General features: G+C 49.8%; 1 protein-coding gene across 1 annotated transcript; it reads right to left on the reverse strand.

The window, feature by feature from the left end:
• Positions 1-433: 433 nt before the first annotated feature.
• LOC131082782 (chromatin remodeling regulator CECR2) lies at positions 434-23,997 on the reverse strand. The gene is made up of 17 exons (XM_058022905.1): positions 23,936-23,997; positions 23,112-23,251; positions 22,548-22,652; positions 21,923-21,972; positions 19,520-19,689; positions 18,723-18,800; positions 13,792-13,948; positions 9,961-10,090; positions 9,635-9,672; positions 9,456-9,547; positions 9,056-9,182; positions 7,246-7,679; positions 5,606-5,734; positions 4,718-5,516; positions 1,793-3,188; positions 839-944; positions 434-635 (listed from the first exon to the last, which is right to left on the reverse strand). The coding sequence occupies exons 2-17, from the start codon at positions 23,165-23,167 to the stop codon at positions 630-632; spliced, it is 3,873 nt and encodes a 1,290-aa protein (XP_057878888.1). The 5' UTR covers positions 23,168-23,251; positions 23,936-23,997; the 3' UTR covers positions 434-629.
• Positions 23,998-24,335: the final 338 nt, after the last annotated feature.

The following is a 24,335-nucleotide window of genomic DNA, read 5'->3' on the forward strand; positions in this document are numbered from 1 at the left end:
ACAGGAAGGAGGACAGCAAGTCATCCATCACACGTTCCCTCACCTCTGCCCACTCCCCCCAAAGCGTCACCCTATCCTGAAAGATTTCAGTGTGATATGATTGTAAACAGTTTACGATTCCTCCAGTGCTAAGCCCACTACAAGCTGGGCCCACCCCCTCCCCCATTATGTACAATACATTCACCAACAACAGAAATTTATTTAGAAAGGCAACAGGTTAAATTCTGTAAACTGGATCCAGCTCCAAAACACACACGTTAATACTACAAGTAAAATTCCATCATCATCCTCTTCCACCCTGAAAAATATACCTGAGTTTAGCAGTCAATGAAAGTTTCCACCCCCACCCCGCCCTCCCCACCCGAAAAACCCCTCAAACCCTGAATGAGACGCAGTCTCCTGTCACAGAAAGCCACTAGTTTGGGGTGCCCTGTGTGGTGATCCAGCTGCTTGGCTGGCTGGGCCCAGCACCTCTGTGGGTTTCCAGCCCAAAATCCGGCACGGCGCCGTCTCCGTGGGCCCGGGAAGCTCCATGGGCGAGGGGAGGGTGGGAGCAGGGCCTGCCCCTCCTCTCCCTTGTCCAAATCATGTGTGGCTTTCGTCTTCATGAAGTCTGATCCTTTCTTGGACTAGCTCTGCAAGAGGAAGAACAAGAGTTGGAGCAGCTTTAGAAAGGAATAATCTCCTTTGCATGCAACCAGTTCACAGCTAACATTAGTGATCTGCCCAAGTTCACAGCTCCCTCCAGTTCTCCCCACCCTCACCAGCACCTCAATCCTTTAACCATTGGGAGGACAAAGACTTGCATTTCAGCTCTGCTCTCTCTAGCAGCCCTTACTTGATCCAGAGGCAACGCTGATGGTTTTTGTGATGTCAAATCTTCCCGGGCCATGGTTGCTGTAGGCATCTTCGGGAAAGGAACTTGAGCCTGATGCATTTGCATTCTGCAGTCAGGTTGAATGGAGAGAGTTTTAGCACATGAATGTCAGGAGCAAATCCCCACTCTTGGTTAAAACTACTTCACTGAAGGCATACATACAACATTAGCATACAAGCATTTGTCTTGTATATTCTGTCTGGCTTCCCCCCAAAACACAGCCCTCAACCCATGCCATTCCCCCAGTGGCTTAGCCTTAAGCCAGGTTTCCTGAACACTAGAAGAAGGAAGGACTTGATGCTGTGATGATGACAAAACAGTAACAGCTGAGGCACATTCATAAAAACTGAACAGGGAATTGTTGGAGTAGCAGTATTTTCCACTTGGGAATAAAAATGTGATATACAGTCTCAGTGAGAAGTAACTTTCTGTGATGGAAATTTGACACAGAGAGAAGGGGCAAAACAAGAGGACAAAAAGAGGGCAACATTAAGGATGCTCATAACAAGAGGCAAACTTCCACTTTAGTCAGTGACTGCCTCACTACAAGCAAGATTAAATAAAACATTTGCAAAGAAAATGGCAAGAGCCCCTGTGATTAAGAGATACTCAACCCTTGATGACACATTAGCAAAACACTGTCAGGGGAAGCTCAGCACTGGTGTGGGGATGGATGAAGCAGGCTGACAGGTTCTCCATGACAGCTCCTTGCTTTAAGGAGGTGCAATGAGACTCTCTCCATCTTAGCATTCTTACTCCAAGAATCCAAGAGCCACCTCTTAGCCTTTCAACTTGACTTGCCATCTCCTGTGACTTGAAGCCATATCCCTTCAAGGGTATCCAAGACTGATGGTCACCCAGGCATCACCCCCCTCCCCCTCCACCTTTGCCTCCTTGCAGAAAACACCATCTTACCCCGAGGGTCTATACAAGTCCTGGGGTGGCCCCCCCATGCCACCTCCACTGCCTCTCTGATCCATCAGCAAGGCCTGAAAGTGACCCACGTTCTCCTCTCGGCAGCGGTACAGGGGGCCCTCCTGAGAGAGGCCGTTGGCCTGGCCGGAGGCTGCATGGTGAGACAGGTGAGCATTCATGGGCGCTCCATAGGTCCTGGGCTGGAAGTGGCTGGCAGGATGCCGGGATCCATAAGGAGAGCCAGTCTGTAGCATCACCCCATGGGGAGGGAAAGCTGATGGGCCAAATCCCATCCCCGCACCCAGGTGTGGCGGGGGGGCTCCGTACAGGAACTCCCCCGCTGCCACTGAGCTCTGCCTTTTAGTGGCTGCGTTGTGGTTGTCCAAATCGAGAAACTCTTTGGGACTCTCCGCTCTTTCCTGGGACTCCTCGGACTTCTCATCTTCAGGCCCCAGCTCCTGCCCGTCGCTCGGAGAAACCTCTTTGGCACCGGCTGCGTCCACGCGGTTGGGAGAGGCCATGGCGGCGCTCAGCGCCTCGCAGCCCTGCAGGCCCCGCTCCGGGAAAGGGGCCCTGCCCAGGGATGGGTGGGCACCGGGGTGCCCGCTGGGGCTGGCCTGGGCGTGGAGAGGTCTCTGCCAGTCCGAGTAGCCCTGCGGGCAGCCGTAGTAGGGCGGTCGCTGGTAGTGGTGGTAGGAGGGCTGGGGCTGCGGCTGGTAGGGATACGGCATTCCCTGGGGCGGCCGGTACCGCGGGAAGACGCCGGGATGAGCGCCGCCGGGCTGGAAACCCCGCGGGGGGAAATGCTGCGGGTGGGAGGCAGGAGGAGGTGGTGGCTTCCCTCCCATGACGGGGCTGAACCCCTGCAGGCCGGGGTTGATGTGGTACCGCCCGGCTGAATTCGGGTACTCCAGGCCGGACATGTAGAGAGGATGAAACTGGTTGGGGGTGGCCCCCATGGAGGTGGCGTCCACGCCAGGGAGGCCGCTGCCCTGTCCCATGCAGGGCACGGCTGCTTCGGGCAGAGCCTTTCCCCCACCGCACAGGGGCTTCTCCAGCAGGTTGGTAGCCAGCCCCTTCCCCTCAGGGCCAGCTGCCGGCCCCTCGGCCGCCGCCCCGTTCTGAGGCAGGGCACCCCCTCTTTCGGAGGCGGGCCCCAGGTCCCTCACGCAGCCCGGGTCCCCGGTGTAGCCGCTCTCTGCTGACCACGCGCCTTTGCCCTGCCCTGCCTTCAGGTCACCCTTCCCAGCGGGGCCGTCCCCCTCCCCATCCGGGGGCACGGCGCGCCTCGTGCACTCCATGGGCAGCGGGGGCTTGGGGTGAGGTAGGAGTTTGCCGTAGGCCCCGTCGGGAATGATGCACTGAGCCTTCTCGTCCATGCCTGCCAGCGAGTCCACTGAAAGAGAGGGAAGGAAGTCAAACACATGTCTAATCCTTGCAAATTTGGGTGATCTTTAAGAGCTGCTTCTTTTAAAAGTGCTCTTTTAAAAACTGCTCATGAGGTTGCATCTCTCTCTGAAAGATGGCACAGGTAGACACTGCAGTTTGTGAGCCACCGCTAAGTCACAGCCCCTCTGGAACAACGTGGTAAATGTGTTTGCTCTGACACAGAGGTGTGCAGAGGCTGCCCAAACGAAGAGGCAGAGTTGGGGTCTACATGACAGCAGCATAAAAGTGTTGGTGTACTGGCAGCTTGATTTCAGGCTTGCATTATCCTTTCCAGTCATAGAATTAAAAAATAGTTTGGGTTGGAAGGGACCTTAAAGATAATGTAGTTCCACCCCGCCCTGCCATGGAGAGAGAAACCTTCCACTAGACCAGATTGTTCAAAGTCCCCTCCACCCTGGGTCTTGAACACTTCCAGGGATGGGGCATCCACAGCTCCTCTGGGCAATCTGTGTCAGTGCCTCACCACCCTCACAGTACAGAATTTCTTCTTAACATCAAATTTAAGCCCACCCTCCACAAACCCTGTTTGCATCCAGCTTGGGCAGAAGCGCCACCACACCCTGAGATACTGCAGAGATGATCACAGCCATATTTTAACCAACTGTGGTTTGGAGATGAGACTGCTCTGTCCTGCAATCACTCAACGTTCTCCCCTGTCTCTGTTCTATATCCAGCAAGCTAAATTATGGTGATAACTTTTAAGCAATGCCACACAAGGAAAGAGTTTCCTCTTAGTGCAAGGCGCACAAGGGATTGATAAAAGATACAAGGGTTTTGATCTCTAGTTTACCAGCTAGAATTAATGAAAAAAACTTTTTTTTGATCTCTGAATTTTTTTGATCTCTACATTAGGTTTTATTTTTAAGGTTCTTTCTTTTTTATTATCTGTAGTTTACTGGATAGAACAAATGAAATTCAACCAGAAAGAAACTGGTAAGGGCATGCATGACATGTTGCCATCCCACCTGAACTGATACAGCTGCTCAGGGGCTTTTGGGCAGCCCTGGCGTGTGAGGATTTTAAGATGTTGAGAACTCATAAGGCAGATGTGCATTTCAGAGGGGAAGCTATACTTACACTCAAAGGAGTACATTTAAGGCATTTATTCACATAACATCTCCTCTCCTTACCTAACTCTCTGCAGATCCAATTTTTATATTAACTCCAGGTGAGCTCTAGAAGCATTACAGACTAATGCTTTGCATTTGCACCTCGTGGCACACTGATAACTTGCAGGTAAAGCTGGGACAGAGGGGACCTCTGGCAGGCTACAGTGAAACAAAACAGTCCCAGAAAAATCTAAGCAATGCCCTGAGTAGAAAATGTATTCCAACTTAGATTAAAAAAACCCCAAAAAACTATGCATAAAAACTCTGTTCCCCCCAAATATTTAACCAAGATTTGAATTATTTTCTGAGCGGTGGAGGCGACGCATGCAGGCAGGGAAGTGCTACCAGTGGGCACTGAGGGCGTTACCTTGGTTGCTGTCCATGTCCATGGTGTGGCCGGTTGCATCCTGTGAGCCCCCGTTGCCCATGGCTTTTGGGGGCTGGCTGCTGGCAGAGGCAGCGTGGGCCAGCTGTGGGAAGGGCCCGGGGAGGTGCGGCGGCGGCGGCTGGCGGGGGTGGTAAGGCACACCCGGCGGGCACACGCGGGACGACAGCTGCTGCATGGCGATCATCTCGGGGCTGTCCAGCATGGAGTCCCCGCCCTGGCACCCTCTCTGAACCTGGGCTGCTCCCCCAAAGAGGGCGGCCGGCGGCTGCGGCATCCTCTGGCCGGCGCCCTTGCCGGGCGGTCGGACGTACCCTGAGGGAGGCACCCCGTGAGGTAGGAAATTGGATTGCTCGCTCCACTGGCCGGGAGGCAGCGGCGGCCTCATGGCCCGGGGGTCCATCATGTGACCCAGGACCCGGGGCTGCAGCGAGGGCCCCGGCCCCATGGGCGCCTTCTCCTCGGGCCCCACGGCCGCCTGGCCGGCGTGGCTGCCGTTCCACAGGGCCGGGTGCGCGCGGTTCAGGTACTTGTAGGGCCGGTACATGTGTGCCGGGGGCACCTCCGAGCCCTCCGGCGCCTTCCCCGGGGGCCCGCTGTGCCGCGGCGGGAGGAAGCCCTGCTGGAACTGGGCCGGGGGATAGACGCCATCGGGCGGGCGGCCCAGCTGCAGGGAGCCCAGGCGGGGGCCCAGCCCGGCCACGTGTGCCGGCGCCGCGCACGCCTGCTTCTCCGGAGTGCCCAGGCGGTGCCCGTGGTGCTCGCTCAGTCCCACGGCCGGCTGCAGAGAGAGAGAGAGGGGAGGGTCTCAGTGACAGCCGTGGAACCTGCGGGGCCTGGGGTGCGTCACCCCACGCGGGAGGGGCTCACCTGCATGGCAAAGTGCTGGTGCTGCTGCACCGGGTCTCCGGGATGGGGCTCGGGCACTCGCGGAGAGCCGTACAGTTTGGTGGGATCGGATCCACGCAAAGGGCCGAAGGTTCCTGGCACCGCTGGTCTCTAAAGGATGGAGAGAAATAAAACAATTTATGAAGGGCATAAAAGCAGCAGAAATACTGCAGGTGAGGGGAAGCCAAGGCTGGAGTAACTGCACAAATAAGCAGCTGGACTGTTTTGGGGGTACTGTAGAAAAGCTGTGCACTCTCTTCTACGGGTGACCCAGCCTTATCAAAGCCACTCTGTCAACACCTCAGCCACTCACTGTCGCTATGATATTTCCTGAAAAATCCCTTTGCCAGGATTTTTTCTCCTGAGAAGCTGAGAGGCCTCAGAAACGAAATGTAAACAATAATTATCTGCTGCTCTGGAATGCAACAGGTGGGTCTGTGATTGGTCTCATGTGGCTGTTTCTAATTAATAGCCAATCACAGTCAGCTGTCTCAGACTCTCTGGTCAGTCACAAGATTTTATTATCATTAATTTTTTCCTTTCCTTGCTAGCCTTCTGATTAAATCCTTTCTTCTGTTCTTTTAGTATAGTTTTAATGTATCATTTTCCTTTAATATAATATACATCATAAAATAATAAATCAGCCTCCTGAAACATAGAGTCAAGTTTCTCATCTCTTCCCTCATCCTGGGACCCCTGCAAACATCACCACAACTCACCCCTGAACTTAAGGCTGCAATACACTCACTTGCCACCCAAATACTGGGGGGCAAGAAAGAAGGCTGGAGGGGGCAGTGATTTGCTTCAAGAGCAGGAATGGACCACAAGAGTATGGAAGCAGGAAGACAACAGGGAGTATGCTGGATTTCCTTCAAAATACTCAATGCCTCCAGCTCTCCTACCACCTTCCACTATCTGCAGCACAAGAATCACTCTAAAGATTTTGTTTGATCTCTAGCTAAAAGGGCAAGGGATAGCCTAAATATCAGGAGAACAGCAGATACATCACACCACAAGCAATCACTGGTTCAAATGGAAAAGGCAGTGAAGGACGGGTGAGGAACAGCCCAGAAGGGAGGCAGAACAGAGATGGCATTCAGAGAAGAAATGCTGGGCTAAAGATAGGTCACTGCTGCAGTCCAGGGTGGCCTTTGTTTGATTCAGTTTACTGCTTTTATAAATACTCAAAGCACAAAATGCAGTAGTACACAGATGGCACAAAGTTACCAGGCATCTGTAAACAATTGAGACAAAAGACCAGATTGTTCAGCTTCATAAACTGGGGGGTAAGGGAAGAAATGTTACAGCTTTCCATGCACACTGGGGCTACTCTCCAAGGAGAGAAGAAAACTGGGGGAATCAGTTTGTCTACACTGGGAAATGACAGCCATGAGAAACATTAGGAGATTGCCCCCACCTAATGTGGCAAAGACTTAAATTTCACCAGTTTAAATCTAAGGGCTGAAAAGGTTTCACTTGGAAGAACCATAGCTCTGACTCTTTATCTCTGGGAAAAGGTTCCTGACAGGCACTAAGGATTTCATGGTAGGAAGTTTCATTCCCTTTTACCTCCCTCCCTGCCTTGTCCTGATGGGCAGAGGACAGCAGGAGCTGCTCCTTACCATCTGTCCAGGATGTGGCACAGGGCTGGGCATGCCGCCGTACTGCAGGGAGCGGGGGAAGCCTCGCCCGTTGGAAGGGCCCACCTCTCGAGCAGCCTGCATGGGGTTGCCACTTGGGTCATCCACAGAGGACGAGGAGAAGGAGGAGGAAGAGGAAGAGGAGGAAGAAGCGGGAGCCCTGGAAGCAGCTCGATATGGAGGAGGTTTTCCTCCATTTTCCAGGCGTTGCTGTCTCTTGCCGGGCCCATCGGGGTCTCGTGATCGAGTCCAGACACTGCCTGTGCCGGAGCGGCCGGACCGCCGGCTCCTCTTCTCTCTTCTCCCGTCCTCTCTGATCCAAAACTCCTCATCTGTGTCTCCATCTTCCCCAGGGAAGTGCTTCATCATTGCTCGGTGGAAACACCTCTCCAAGTTGTAAGCCATCTTTGTATATTCTGCAGTCAAAAACCCCCAAGAACGTCAGAGCCTCATAGAGAGAAGCAATTAAGCAATTGTGCAACATCAGATAAATCATCTCCCCTCTGCCAAGTTTCTCCAAGGAAGACTTTTGTTTCTAACTAGTTGGCTTTGGTTCCTAAACTCCATAAGCAACACAGCATCAGTTCTGCTCAGTAACCCCAGCAGAGGACAGGCACACAGGCATGACAAAGTACCACTGGCAGCAGGGCCTGCAGAGTCAGCATTAAATCAGTGTTCCAGCCTAGTGCCAAGAATTACATTAGGGGAGCACCACCTCTGCTCACAGAGATGTGTGACCTGCACAGTTAGCCAGCAGGAGTGCTGAGAGAAGAAATGTGAACTTCCAGCAATGCTATTTGATTACTTTCAGAGGCTTTTCTTGGACTCGTTCAGGTCTCTGCTGTGGGCCACAAGACAGAGGAAAATCAGCAAACACATTTATCTGTGTAGTTTCCAAAGCACTTGTTGACCCTGACATGAAAGCTATTGCCAACAACAGTGTCCCCACTGCATCATTTTTACTGGACAGTTCTGCTGAGATGTGCTTTTACTTTTTGTTGAGTGGATGGGAAGGAAAAGACATGTGAGAGGTGCTGGTAACAAGGCCTTGAAGCAAGTGACTTTCCAGTTGTTTCCACTCAACTAACCCTGAAGTTCCTTGAGAAACAGAGCTCTCCCAGTGGCAGTGCAGGTATGCTTTTACTTGCAGCCAACAGCAACAAGCTGATTTGTTCTTAATGTTGCTCTCCCTTTCTCACCAGGTGCTGCTGGTGAGACAGTCTGCAGTGATGACCCACCATATGGGAACTGATTTCTTATCTAAGCAACACATAGAATTTTAATTGGCATGGCAATTAAACCCAGGATTTCCCATTTGCACACTCACATTGTTCCTTCAATAGCCAAGGAAGCAAAAAACTACATTTTCCATCCAAAGGACAGGCATGGGTCACTCCTCACTTTCCTGTGGTACTCAACAAACACTGGCAGTTAACCACACTGCAATGCTTTTCAGTCTGTTAGTTACTATGAGGAAAAGGGGCACACATAAACACATGAAGGAATAAGTTCAGAAAGAAACAAACTCTCCTCTCTGTGTGCTCTGCCTTCACCATCTACCATCATGGCAGTCCTTGGTATGTCATGTCCCAATTCAGCATGACCAAACTGAGCTAAAAGCCTCACTAAAACCCAGTGCAGGTCTCAGTAACTATTACCCTTTTCATCTGGTATCCCAAAAATATTCTGAAAGAGAAGAATCACAAATCAAGTACTGGTGAGGAGGAAGAGGGCACTGCTTGCTTTGGCTGAGCACTGCAAATAGACAAATGTAGCATCTTACTGCTCTTACCACTGCCTTCGCCATTGTACTTCAGACAGTTCCTGAACATGGTCTTCATATCACCCACAAATTCATCCTTGGTGCAGTACTGACCTCCATTCAGCTTCTTCTCCATGCTGGAAATATCCATGGGGGCCTGGAATACAACCAAACTTCCCTTCAGTTACAGAAAGCACAGTGGGGCTTACAAAGTTAGAGCTCAGAGAGGGCATAGGCAGCAGAGGATGCTCTCCAGAGAGGCAGCCATCCATTTTTGGTTTTCTTGACTTGTAAGATTAGAAGGGACTGCCAGAATCATAGATATTCGCTGTGAGAGTAATACAGCCCATCAAACTTCAATACACTTCCCAAGAACTGCATCCCAGTGAACAAAGGGCATCAGTCAAGATGGCTGTGCCACTTTCCATACCTTAATGATCTGGTAGTAGTTGGGAGCATACGATTCATCAACAGGCTCCAAGAAGGGCCAAGAGTCCTTGTGAGCCTTCACCACATCTAGAACTGGCAGTAGCAGGAGAAAGGTGAATGGTTACACACTCACACACACAGAGAAGTATTTCACTTTGAGAAAGCTGGGGTGGGACTAACCTTTGTACATGGCTGTGAACTCATCGTCCAGTTCAAAGCTGTAACAGGAAGCACCACAGTGAATATGCAGACTGAGGACAGATAAGACATGCTCTGTACTTCATCTTCTCCTCCACCCATGCAGTGCCACCATGCTGGCCAGCAGGCCTCCTCACAAACACTCCTCTCATATGGACCAAACCCAGATGTTTCTCAGCTTACTCCTCTCACTGTTCTCCATCCTCACTTCTCCCTCTGCATTCCTGTGAATGATCACACTCCTCTCCTTGCCATACTTACTCTGCTTCAATACACTTGTGTGCTGCAATGGCCCATTGTGTACTCACATGTCCTTGGTCCTTCTCTCTTCCCTGCCAGGGGAGCTGGGATCCAGGTGGGAAAGCTCAGGGGGCAGCTCCTTCCCCTGTGCCAGCAGCCACGCCCGCTCTTCACGAAGTTTCCTCCTCCTGGCCCGCTCTGCAGTGGGAAGAGATGAAAAACCATTCAGCACTCTTTGCCCCCATTTTGCAGGGAAACAGAAGGTGCTCCTGCAGCTCTCAATAGCTCCAGTGAGAGGATCTTGTTCTTTCAGCAAAAGCAGCACCAGCACAGGAGCAGGTGAGGTGAGAATACAGTGCACCATCATGATGCCTCATCATCCTCCCTTGGTTACAATCACCTATTTTGGAGCCCCACTGTGACACAGATGCTGCCTTAGGCAACTTCCAGAAGTGGTGTGGTACAAAGAGGAAAGCTCAACACCCAGCCCTAGGCACAGCTCAGCACTATGGAAAGAGCTGGCTTGTTGTTATCTTCCTTTAGGGGCTTCACCTCAGGCAGGTGAACTTGAGGCAGCTGCCTTTGCACAGAATGGGATGAAGAGCATTGCTGAGGGAGGGGAGTTCTACCAGCTCCAGTGGCAATGAGTAACTGGGGTCATTTTTATCCTCCTTGGCTGCCTTTGGGAAGATTGCTCAGGTAGGTCTTCATGGCCAGCAGCCAGAGTGAGCAACCTGCCACACACGAGGGCCACTGGGACAGCTTTCATTTAAAGAAGTGAGACACAGGAAGAAGCAACGCTGGTAATATAACCTGTGGTTTGCAACCAGACAGCTGGCCAACAGATTGCTTCATAATAGAAAGTTTATGGGCTCTTATGAACCTCATTTCCTTTTTCTTATAGGAAATCTGAATTCATTTGACTTGTGAAACACCTGCAGTTGGACCAACCTTCTGCAGGAGCAGAATTCTGTGGAAGTCATGTTCAGGGAGAGATGTCATAGGAACAGGCCATGTCAGGGAACACCCAGAGTGAAAGAAAGATGAGGGAGACTTGGCTAACACACTCTAGCAGAGGCTTTGCCTTTCGAAAATGCCACCTACTCAAGAGATACCAGCTCTGGTGGAAAAATGTTTACTGAAGTCTTACTCTGTCAGTCAAAAATAAATTTGGGGTGGAGGTTGAGAGCACAAGAAAAGTAGGAATAGCTACAAGGTGAGTGTTTGTAGGGACATTCATTGGCAGACATGTCAAAGACTGGTAAAAGAAAGCCCAGATTTCTTGTTAGAAGACTCAGGGTAGCACTGAAGCTGGGATTATAGGACTTGCATCTGAGGTGTCCCACAGAATCTAAAAGAACTGCATGACCAGAAGTCCAACACCCCATTTCATGTAACAGAGAATATCTGAGTCTGTCCAAGCACTTTTCAGAATTCATGCTGCTTTCATAAAATTTGCAATCCTTAGATGGCATGGCAATGGATGCCTAAGTGAGAAAGCTGAGGAGAAGAAGATGAAGTGATTATTTGGGCAGCAAATGGAAAATCTCTGCTGACAACAGCAGCCAAGAGGTCAAGATGGTGTAGATTTTAGAAATCCACCAGCATCTGCCAAAGATCTGACCTGGTAAACTGACAGGAACCAAGCAGTTCTACTCTGGTACCAGATCTCAGCTAGGATTAATAGCAGGAGTCTCTAACACAGCTAGTGATTAACACAGTGTGTTCAAGATCACTGGCAGAGCTCATTCTCATACTGTTGGCTTGGGTTGACTCCTACCCAGCAGCTTTCAAAATCTAAATAATGCCCTAAAAAGTGCCTCAACAAGCTAGAAACTCATATATGTGATACATTATGTTGAAGCAGCACCTGGAAAGAGAGCTGGGAAACTCCAACCTGCTGTTGTGGTAGAAATCTAGAAAGCTTCCCTAACTTATAAATTCAGGAGAGTACAGATGGGCCCAGCAGGAAACTTGCTACCTGGGGGCTGTGTTGGAGTTGGGGGAAGTGTAATCTTGGGCTGGAAACAGGAATGGGATGTTAAAACAGAAATACCATCCAAAACTGAGAAGAAGGTGAAATTCATACAAAGAAGATATTTCACATCTCTCCTCTACAGAAGGCCATACAAAACTAATATTAGATTCCAAACAGACTGAAAATTAGAAGAAAATCTCTGTTGCCCTAAAATTTCTGTTGTTGGATGTCCAGTTTTAACAAGTCTGAACCAAGTAAAACAAATGACATAATTTTCAAATCATTTCCCCTCCATCATTAGAACTGTCATGACAGCAAATGCTAGTGGTGGGTGTGCTTGGCACTAAGAAATGATCATTAAGAAGCCAGTTTTACCTGGAGAGCTGCTGGTTCTGAGGATAAAAAATACTGTAGTGATTGAACTGAACAAGTCAACATAACCTTTGCAAACAGCTTTTGCATGGCTTAAAAGAAGACTTCTCCTGATTAAGCCTAAATGGACTAGAAAAGAGTTTAAACGAAGTGAAAGAAACTGCACAAAACAAAATTAAAGCACCTGTGCCAATAGAAGCAAGAATGTATGCTAACTTGGCTTAAAAGAGGGTACTGCTCAACCTCACACCAGTCTCTTTGCATGGCTCTGATGCCTTTGAATCCAGTGATGTAATGATTGAATTGACTCAGAAAAGGAAGTGGCTTATACCAAACCAAAACCATTTTACAGGAACATTTATCTTTGCAGCCCTTGTGGAACTTCAAGACTAATTTTGTCTGTAAAGAAGAAGCATTAAACCACAAAGAATATGCAATTTGCCAAGGGAAACAGATATCTGTGGCAGATATGGAAGCTGGATGAGTCTCAATTTAAAACACCTGATTAGCTAGGACTAGCAACCAGGAATACATGAAGGCCAAGGAAGTAATTGGTTTTTCTAATGGTTAGAAAGGTAAGCAGGTAAAAGAAGCTATTCTTAGATAACATCTGGCCTCCTACCAAACATCTGGTAGCAAACTGTTTCATTTTGGAAAGTTTACAAGGGGAGCATGAACTTAATATTTTTTTTTCTTTTTCTGATTCTTTATCCACTTTGGGACTCATGATACTGATACTGCCCCACACTGCCACAGCTTTCTGAGGATGCTCAGCCTCTCCGTGGAATTACAACAGCCCAGCCAGTCACTGTGGATAAAGCAGCAGCTAAAGGAATCCCCCATAAGGGAGGCCAACAAAAAGAAATGAGCTTGCTCTGACACCCACACCTACATGTATAGGCTTAGTGCCTGCTCTCTGTGCCTTAATCTGAGGTATTCAACACAACATGGTTGTTTGCTCCAGAAGAGCTTAAATCAACATTTAATTCATTAACCACAAAAGTTTTAGACCAACACCTGAAATTGCCACCTCTGGTGCTCTATGCAGCCTGGTCCCTTCACCTTTAGTTCTCCAATTGGTAATGCCAGCAGCAGTATAAAAATACTACTCTTGCTACTCCCATGTTATCCCATTCCCTTTCTCCTCAAAGGGAATTCTTCTTCCATCATGCACTGGGCCAAAAGAACCAAATTCTATCCCAGTGAGAGCAAAGCAAGCTAATCCTGCACACAGGGAAATCATGAGGAGGCAAGTGGGGAGACAGAACTGAGAAACAACATGAATAGCAGGAGAAAAAAATTGACAGCTGGGGCAAGGAAGAAAATTAGCACAATTTGAAGAAGACAACACAGTCTAAAGGTGCCCTAGAGAACAGCCACCAACACTGAGAGGACAGACAAAGGAAAAGAAACTACAGTCAGACCAACTTATCAGAGAACAAGAAAATATTCTCATTAGCAAGTCTGGCAGGGGAGGAATGCAAATGGCAAAATTTAATTCAAGATCTCAGTCGTGAGTTTGAAAGTTTCCACTCCTGTTCCACGTTACCTTCCACTGCTTTGACCTTCTCCTCCATCTCCCTCTTCCTCTCCTCCTTGAGCAGCTGTTCCTGCTCCCTCTTCTGCACTGCTATAAGGATCTGGCGCTCCTCCTCTTCCTCTCTGCGCCTCTGCTTCTCCATTGAGCTCAGCACATTTGGGTTTACCTGTAAAAGAGTGATGCACCAAAAACTGTAACTCGGTGGCTCACTGAAAGCTGAGCAGAGGCAGGTTTACTTGGAGGAGGTATTAAAGCACACCTACAATGGATGACTGGGAGGAAAAAAAAAGGGGGAAAAAAGGATTTGAATGAACGATTTCCTAGATGAAAAGCAACATGGAAAGGGAGGTTATTTGCCAAGCAATGAAATCCTACTGACACAAGGACAATGGAAGGAGAAGCGATGGGTTAGACAAGCTGCCATTCTGTCAGGGATGCACCACGCGCATTTCTCTTCCCTTCTGGGCAAAGGATTCAGGCTGTTGACACCCTTACACAACACCTCTACCTCTTCCAGCTAGCAGAGCTCTGACTGTAAATGTGAGAAGGACTACTTTGCCAAACCTGTCTCTGCTGCAAAACACAGAACACTTCCATAGGAAAAGCGTCTGGTACAGCCCTGTGTCAAGGTGTCATTAGGAATGTTTTCCTTTCCTGTTCAAAATTTCTGTGTGCTAATCTCCCCTGAACTGGCTCTCATTTGTTTGTTTGGACAGTTTTCCTGCTGGGTCCCAAAACCAGCTCTCTCATTCAAGGACACCTGGCTCTTTATTGCCCCACTTTCTCACCTCCCCACTGCCAGCAGGCTGCAAGGCTGTGTTTGATCCTACTTAAGACTTCAGACTTCCCAGACCAGGGACTGCCTGCTCCTATTTCTCCAGTAAAGTATAAGGTATGTATATGGAAGTGTGCAATTATCTTTATTACCTTAATTTAGTTCTAAGACAAATGTATCAGTCATCCACCAGCCACTCCTACCCCTGTGACCAAGATATGTGTACCTTATCAGCAGGGAATATCAACCAGAAAAAACAATGTACATACAGTTTGCTCCAGCTTCACTTTCAGGGAATAACCAGCAACCACCACTTAGGCAGAAGGCATTTCCTGAGGATTAGCAATCAGCTGGGGTCCGTTGGCTGCTGCTCAGACCATCAACTTCTCCAGGCCCATTATTAATCCCCAGGGAAAAAAAAATAAATTCTGGCACCAGGATTACTATTTTGTCCTTGTTTCATTGCCCAGGAATGGAACCTGGGGGTGTTTTGATGAATGCCCAGAAATGTTGTCTGGTTTCACTGCACATTCATTCCCCCTCTGCCTCCCCTTCCCCTACACAGTCCCATGCTGCCCTACAAACTCCCACTCCAGTTTTCTCTAGACAAGCACCATGCATCATCACCAGCAGAAACAATACATTAAGAGAATTATGCTTCAAACACCAACAGTCACAGAGAAGTGTCCACGAGAGGGTCATGGGACTCTTGACAAAATTAGGACCATATCCTGCATTTAGGGACAAATTGGGCAATAAAACCCACCTATTCTGTGTTGATCCTTTAAGGTGAGACCCAGAGCTCCATCTCATCACGAGGGAACCATTCTCTTATTTTCCATTTTATATCTTTGTCAAAATGTTACCACTTTATTTGTCTATCTCTTTCCTAGGGAAATCATTCTGTGAGTTCAGGTGCCTTGAGATTAGCCAGCCTCTCCCCCCAATCAGTTTGAAGTTTGTTTCTCAAGCCCTCATTCCATTCAATACTTCCTAGTTATGCTCTTCTGGCTGAACATAAATTCTCCTTTTCTTTAGTCACATTCCAGTCTTTACCTTATGGACTCCTCAGACACTTACACAACTCCCACATTTCTACATTTAGATTAAATGTTTTCTTATAAAGCAATCCTTTCAGTTCCTTGGCATGATTATTCCAGTTGTTTCTCAAACCTTTCCTCTGATCAATATCCAAACACTCAGATGCCCAGGATTGTGCTATGACAAGGACAACAGGTCAAGAACCTAGAGAATTGGGTTCTATATTTCCACTTTTGATTCTTTTTTTCCTCAAAAGCTCTGCCATCTGAATTGCTACTCGTGAGCTGCAAACAACTTCCTTTCAGATCTGATCCTGACCACTATCAAAACTGTCAAACCGTTTTCCTCTGACTTTCTTGATAAATCTTAAATTGCAATAGGAACCAAAAGAGTGAGGTGAAAAGAAAGAGGTGAGCAGGAACCCACCACCAAACTTGGTATGCCAAGATATTTTAGTGAGGATGTGACCATCAGCCTTTACATTCTCAAACCAGTACATGCAAGCCAGCCTGGCATGTTATGATTTCTTTGATTGCTGGTACACAGGTGAGACCTTCCCTTTCCCTAGATTAATACAACTTCCATCTCTCATGCCCTATGGAAACAGGAACACAACATCCAAGCTGCAGTGCTCACACCAGGACCTCTCTAACCCTGCAGGGCACACTCAGCACCCTGAGCTTCAATGGCATGACACAGGATCCACGGCCTGCTCCAGAGCAAGCCAACACACATATGGCATCAACAAAGCACTTTTAAACAAAGGAGAGGGTGTCATCCTACCAGATCTAGAAAGCAAAGGGAAAAGCAGAAACCACAATCACTGTAGTGAGCCCCAAGGACTGCAGCAGACACCCACAATTGCACTTACTCCCTGCAGCACTTGCAGGGCAGCAACAGTGCTGCATGGGCTCTTTGAGACCCTTCAGACACAGAAACAACCTGATTCTCAGAGGCACCTCTGCCTGCTGCCCCACCTAAGTCCATTGGGGACAAGTGTGCTCAACTCAGGGTTAAAAAAAATACACAAACATGAACCAGTAAACTCCTACTGGATTGGTGGAAGCAGACACTTATTGGAATGACAAAAGCAAGAACCAAGCACAAGTTAAACTTCCTTCCTGACCACGGAGGAGGCAAAAGGAGGTGGCAAAAGGACAGGACTCTTCTCCAGCTTCCTCCCCACTCGGAGGATAAACACCACAGCGACCAAGGCATCACCGCCTCCTTCCCTCCGGCAGAGAGCACTCCAGGACACAACATCGCTGCTGTCCCCTGCCCTGGGACTCTGAAAGGGCCAAACTCCTGCCTTCAGCTCTGCTCTCCAGACACTGGGTATCAGGCTTCAGGGGCAGAAGGCCAGAAGGCGCGGGTGCCCTGAGTGCCCTGGCCCCTCATCCGCCAAACCTTCCTGCTCAGGTTTCTGCAGCGCTCTCCTAATGAGGGTGCTGCTCAGGCGGCTCTTAATGAGGAGCTAATCTGAACCACCTGTTGAGAAATCCCCTGCAGGATCAGGAGCCCATGGAGCAGTTACATCTCCAACTCCAACAGCAGCCAGGAGAAAGAGGTCACCTGTACCGGGCTGAGGCTTTCTCCCCCAGGCTCACTGACTGCCCAGCCTGGTTTAAGGAACAAGCCATCAGACATGCTGGCACTTCCCTGGTGCCCCATGGCAGGGATGGCCTCACATCCTGCTGGGGAGCAGTGTGACCATCACCACTGTGTGCTGGCTGGCTCCCTGTCCCGGCACAGCGGGTGCCAGGAGGGCCCCTGCTCGCTGGAAAGGTTTCACTGGCCCACAGGCAGCAATTAACAGCCCTCTGCTGCTGCAGACCTGGAGCACCTGCGGTACTGATTAGCATCATTCAGGCTCCATGTGTTTCCCACTCCCCTCCTCCTCTGGGATTTCTGCTGCCTGTGAACAAACACGTGTCCCTGTGCTTCCTGCATGGTGGGCTTTGCAGAGAGCAATTCTGGCCCCAAACTGACCATCGCTGGGGTCTCATTTTCCTCTCGGCAGGCTTTTATCTGCAGCATGATGAGACGTTCTTCCTTCCTTTTATTCATCTGTTTCTAAGTAATTACATTTATTGCACAGGGACCTGTACTTTCTCCTTTGTTTTGGGGGAACCCCTGACTCTAGCTCACATGGCATATTCCCTGCAGCCTAATTTCCCAGGGTTTGACAAAACACCAGGTAACTATGTTTCCATTACATCTACAGCGAGAGATTATGCCCCAGCCTGATAGAATTGAGACAATTTTTTCCTCTGTGGCTAATCTGGTGTTGTCTGACCGATTGCTTTGGGTAGCAGTTGCCAGTTCAAAGACCCCCCATCTCCACAGCCCCATGTCCCTGCCTGTGCTGGTGTGCCTGTTAGGGGCTGTGTGGTGAACTGGATCGGAAAACTGATCTATGTTAAAAATAACCCTGACCAAAGAAAAAGGTTATATTTAACTCCAGTCATTTTCCTGGGTCTGGTTCACTGCACAGACCCTCAAGCAGCAGCAGTGCTGTTGCACTGATGGGGTAGAGACGAGATGAGGGTGAGGAGGCACAGAAAGCGCTGTTTGAGCCCACAAGGCTGCAGTTTGATAAGCATTTCTTAAAGTAGCCTAAATTGTGACTTCCATTTCCAGCTGACCCCCTCCTAGCTCAGCTCCATACTGCATCAGTCATTCTCTCCCTTGGCGCTATCTACACCCTCATGTGTTTGCAGCCTCACGTTTTCCCCTTGGCTGAATTTCTGTCATTTCCCTTTGTAAGCCGGTTCTTCTAGCCCTCTCATCCTTCTTCAACTTTTCTTTGAACTGCCTCGAATGTGCCAGCACTTTCATTGAAGTGGAATTCCCCAGACTGAGCGCAGATTTCCATATGCAGCTGCAGCGGGGTCTGCGGCGGGGCCGTTCCCTGTGCGATCCAGAGGGCAGCACCTCCCTGCTCGCCATAGAAACCCCGGGTGTCAGCCTGCCTTTGACGGGCATTACCACCCATCTCTCTTTCAGCACAGGCACTTTCAAGTGGCTCCTTCCCACTGAATGGCGATGCTGCGGTTTATTTCTTCCCCCAGGAGGCATCTGCTCTGCCTCCCTCCGTCGTCCTCCCCCTCGCACCCCCCCTCACCTCCTGCTTGATTGGTTTGATGGGCTGATGGTCAGACATCCACCTGGGAGAAAACTCTGTCCGCTGCAGACGCTTCTCCTGAAACAGGGTTGAGAATTGAGGGAAGGAAAAAGAGAGTGGAGGAAATTAGGGCACATCGGTGACACTGGCAGCAGAAACTCTGAGGGCTAGAAGTGACCATGAAATCCCTATTAGCTTTACAAGGGTAGCAAACAAGCAAACTGAACTCGATCCAAGAACAGCACGCTGACTGCAGAGCCAGTTTTATACAAAGCCATCCAGCCAAATGATCCTTCTTTCCAGATCTGTCCCACCTGGAAACACTCAGCTGACAGACAACACCCCTCAGAGTTTTGGGCTTAGCTAGGGCAGCTAAGCAGCCAGTGCCCCTTCAGCAGAGCCAGCAGAGAAAGGGCAGTAAAAGTGGAATCACAGGCAGTTTGCATAGAAAAGCCAGGCTGTAAATCGCAGCAGTTCAAAAGCACAGAGATCCCCTGCTAGCAGGAAAGGGCCACAGGACATGGCTGAAGACAGTAACCCCTTCAGCCACCCTACCTACGCTGCTGTGCAATCACCAACCAGATCCTCGAGCACCGACTCCAGCACTGCATGGGGGACAGTCTTCCCCCCATCCACACGTCCTCAACAGCCCCAACATCCATGGCACTTGCAGGCTGTAGGTGCAGGGAGCAGAACGGGCTGGCAGGCTGCTGGGATTTAGCTCTCCTTCACTCAGCAAGCATCCCTGCTCTTGGAAGTGGTCAAAGAGAGGTAAACAGGATGTCATGTCTCCTCACCTTCTGTGCAATCATGTTGCAGATCTCCGGCAGGAAGTCTTCACTCAAGAGTTTGTAGAGCTGCCTCTCTCTAAGGGAAGTCCTCTCTCTGAAGCTCTCTGTGACCTGCCTCCACTCCTCTTCCGTCTGGCACAGCAACCACCATGTCCCACGGCCAGGCCCCTGGGACCCTTCAAAAACATGAAAGGATGTTATCTCCACAGCAGTTATAACTAACAGCTCCTCTCAATCCCTTCTCTTCTCTCCTCAGGGCTCAGGAAGAGCAAGAGACACTGGCAAAGGCCACTGTTACAGAAAACATTCCATTTGCTACAGACCCAAAGCTCTCTTCATGCACCAGAAGCACTGCTACCTCTGAGAGTGATGCCAAGATAGAGAGGAAGTACTCAGGGGAAGAAATAATGGTGCCACATGGCAACACACAGGTAGTGTGACATCCCTGTAGCAAGCCCACGTTCCAGTTATTGTAGACTGGAGAAAAGAATTTAATTTGTTTTTTGTAGAGGGGGCTGTCAGCCAGAGCAGGACATAGGGAACTGCAAATGTCTAATTTAGTCTGGCAGCAGAATAAAGTCATCAAAAATAATGTAATTTGAAATACTTTTTTTTTTTTTAAAGCATTGCAAACCATTTCTGCAGGGTAACAAATCCTCCTGCTCCCTGCAAATGAAATATTTTGTTTGCAGGCACTTGAAAGAGCAGAAGAGGAAGCGAAGGACAGGGTTCATCAGGCTGCCAGATGAGGGGGAAGTTCCAAAAGTTCACATCCCATCCCTGCTCGATCCAGAGTGGGATTGAAGCAGATCACCCACTGCTCTGAAGCATGTCCCAACCACCAAGACACTTTGAGAACTGTTCCACCTTGTGTGAAACAATTGTGAAGGAAGGGCTCTCTTGCACTGTGGTTGGAACACCCACCTGGAGATAGGGAATGTGGTTCCTGCTCCACAAATGTTTACACAGAGCAGGGAAGCCTCATGGGTTGCAACTTGTATGCTTTTGCCCCAGGATGCTCTCTGAGCAGAAAAGGGTTGTTGCCCTTTTTTTCTTTTTGGAGTGGGGAAAGTTTAGGATCAAACACCTTCAGGCTGAGGGGTTCTCAGCTCCCTCCAGAATTTTCTAGGGCTAACCACTGGCTCCCAGAAAGAAAGCAATGGTCATCAGCACCACTGGCAGATGTCATGCACCTTCTGAACACATTTTCAAGCAAACTAACAATGAAAAACAAAAAAGTAAAAAGCTGAATCTGACTCTGGGCCCTTTGTGGATCTGAAGTGTGAGTGGCTGTGACATGCAAGGTGTCAGGTTGTCCCAGGAAGGCTGGAAAGCTGCAGGCTCCCTGCAGCACCTGCCCTCTGTCAGGTGCCTGGGGTGCAGTGGCACAGAGTTTCAGCTCTGTGAATGCACTGGGGACTGGTAAGTGAGACAGCAAAGGTCCAGCCCTGTGCTGGCTCTGCTGCTCTGGCTACACAAAGCCATCCATCCCTTGCCCACGTGCAGCAGGGAGCTTACCTGCATCCGGCCCCCAGAGCCTGCATCCTGGTTTCTCATCCCCTTGCCAGCTGCCCACGGACAACTCATTTCAATAGCAAACAGGACTGAGGCACTCTTTGTGCCAGCAGAAGATTACTCTGCAGCTGAAGTGACACAATTTGCTGGAGACAATGATCTGATAAAACCCCCAGTGCCTCACGCACACCGCTCCGGCTCTGGAGAAGCCGGAGTGGCCACCAGGAAATCTGAAGACAAAGAACAAATGGAAGGAGGCACGGGAAAGACAATGCCACCCTTGCCTTTTATTGTGAGGCAACAGGCAGGCCGAGTCCCTATGTTTTGTGGAAGCCAGTGGATACACATGTATGACAAATGAGTCCCAGCTCCCTTGAACTCACTTTCACATCATGTTGCTAACTCGCTTTTTGCCTCGTTAACCCTTAGCTGGGTAAGGGTTTACCCAAGACATTGTTTACTACTCTCAGCCACCCAATGGCCATGAGGAAGGAAAAGTGAGGGGATCAAAAAGGTTCTTCCTTCTCTATCTTAGCATCACTGTCTCCACTCTCTTCCCCATCTGAAAAAACACACCTGCTAACAAGAGGGGTGTGTTTTACCTTACCCCTGGGAGACTTTTTTAGGTGAGCCCTTGAATTCCAGTGTATCCCAGTAGGTTAGGTTTCTTCATCCCAAACTCAGCCATGACAAAACAGGAGGCCTCCAGGTGCCCAGGCTCCCAATGCCAGGCAGTCTGTAACACAAACCCTTCCTTCCAAACTTGGCCCCAACCATCAGCAGAAGGAGTCTCCTGAGAAAGGCTGGATTGTCTCTCAGGCATCTCTCTGGGTTTTGATAATTTAAGTCTTATTAGTGGGTGGTATCAATCCAAATACTGCAAAATCTCTTTACCATTTCTTATCTGAGTCTCGTGGATAAGCAAGCTTTCTTCTGCCTTCTCCCTACCAAAAATAAAGAGGAGTGATACAATAAGTACATCACATCACCAAAACACAGCTGTTTCTGAGGAGAATAGGGAATACCACATTTATTATTATCCAGTGCAGAGCAAAACCATGAAAAGAACACTGCAGAACACACATTTGATACATATTACAAATATATACTTATCATAGCTTCGTAAAGTTTTTGTAAGTGAATGGTGCAGGATGAAGTTTGTCAAGTACAGTATCTCAGTTCTTAAGGGAAGCATCCCAAAATCTAAATGGACTCAGCTGGCCTGGATTTCTGGCTTCAAGTCACACAATGAAAGTATTCTTTATCAGGAGCAAATTCCCTAGCACTGCATGGTGGAACTGCATTTGAAGTGAGGTGGTTGGAAGAGTGATGCCCACTGTTTCACCAAACTTCCAGCTAAGTCAGAATTTGCTTTGGAGAGTAATCAAAGCATCCACCAAGTCTGAGCTTGTTTCACTTTTGAGCTGCTTTGAGATTATGGCTGCATGCTATATACATAGTTATTGGGGGAACCCCAGACATACATTATACTTCCCTCTGGGAAAGTATACTTCCATACCTCAGCAAATTTTCCTCCAGTAGTTTTTTCCGCTTCGGAGGTCGCCCTCGTCTCTTGCCCGTTTTCCCAGGAACGTTTGGGGTGTTTGTCTGCCCCCCACATCCCCTGAAAAATGGCAAAACCACCATGAAATATCTGCCATCAAGGCAACCGAGGCTGGCAGGATGGGAGAGGGGCACAGAAATCGGAACAGCTGCTAGGATCCCAACCAAAGGAGGGATTAAATCAGAGCAGCAACAGGACGGGGAGGGGAGAGGAGGGATTCCCACTGGCTGGGAGCCGCCGGTGCGGGGCAGCCAGGCAGGAATGCGGTGGGGCAGGCAGCAGCGCTCCCCCAGCAGGCTCTGCTGGTGCCACAAAGGCTGCAGGCTGCCTGGACACAATGCATGGCTGCATGGCAGCCCCTAGCCTGCTTGGCAACTCGGGTCCCGCCCACGCTGCCCCTCCCCAGGCCCCGCTCCCCCCGGCACAACAGCAGTCAGGCGGAGGAGCCCCCTCCAGCCCGGGCCGTGCCCCCCTCGCCCCTGCACCCAGACAGGGAGGGGGTGTGTGAGGGGCTGTTACCTGTCTGCAGCCAGCTCCCCGTTGGGTTTGCCCTGCACCGGGTCCTCCTTGTACATCCTGGTGCCGTAGAAGTACCAGTACAGGGCGCCGCTGCTGTCCTCGCCCAGCGGCTCCACGCGGAGGCTGTCGGCGTCCAAGCCCTGCGCCCGCCGGGAGCCCCCCGACAGACGGTGACAAGTTGAAAAGAGGCCACATTGTCACACAAAACATGATGACACCCCTCGGTAAACACCTCCCTCCCTCCTTCCTTCCCTCCCACCATGCCACAGCAGCAGTACAGCTGCTCCTCCCGGACGAGCTGGGAAAATGTTACTCCAGGGGGAAGATGACGTTGTCTCTCTGTCCAGGGAGGGATTTAGATTGGCATCTCTAATTTGAATGGCCTCTCTCGTTTTAACATTTCATCTCTGGTGCTCCTGACAGGGAAGGTCTAATTAGTGCTGGCGACAGTCACACACAGCCCTGAGAAGCTCCCTCCCCCCCTCCCTGCTCTACCCTCCCCCAGCTCCCCCAGTATACTTCATCCCCATCCTTTCATCTCACAGCATCCCTCAGCAAGGCAGCAGTCTCTGCTCTAACAGCCCTGCCATTAGCAATCTCCAAATTCACTCTTTGCAGAAAGAGTAGCCAATGCAGCCAACTTCCTTAGTGACTCCCATGTTATGAATACATCCACACAGGACAAGGGCCCAAGTTCTGAGCAAGGCAGAGGAAGGCAAAGCGAACTGCTGACCCACTGTGACCCCTTCTCTTCCCAAGAAGATTCTGATCTGGCCCAGCTCCTGTGGCCACACAGTTTCCCTCCTCCCTGCTGCCCAAAGCACCTTGAGGAGGTCGAAGACATCGTCGGCGTCGAGGCGGTAGTCGCAGAGGCGGTGCAGGATCTCCACCCGCGTGCGCAGGGGCAGCTCCTGGAAAGTGCACTCCCTCAGAGGGTTGGGCTTCCCTTCCTCCAGCTCCCAGCGGTAGTTGATGATGTCCTCCAGGTAGCTGTGAAACGTCTGGGATCTAACCAAGGAAGAAAAGAATCTCACATAGTTCCTGTAGTTTGCCATGTCCACCTAGTGCACCAAGCAACTGCAACCAACACAATGCAGGGACAGAGAGCATCTGAAGGAAAACTGTCAGCTATGGTGGGTGCAGCTCCATCATTCACATTCCTAAAACACAGCAATCTCATTGCAACATCACAGGATGTCATGACACAGTCAGTTTTTTATACAC

The sequence above is a fragment of the Melospiza georgiana genome, chromosome 4 (assembly GCF_028018845.1).
Source record: "Melospiza georgiana isolate bMelGeo1 chromosome 4, bMelGeo1.pri, whole genome shotgun sequence".
Classification (NCBI taxonomy): domain Eukaryota; kingdom Metazoa; phylum Chordata; class Aves; order Passeriformes; family Passerellidae; genus Melospiza; species Melospiza georgiana.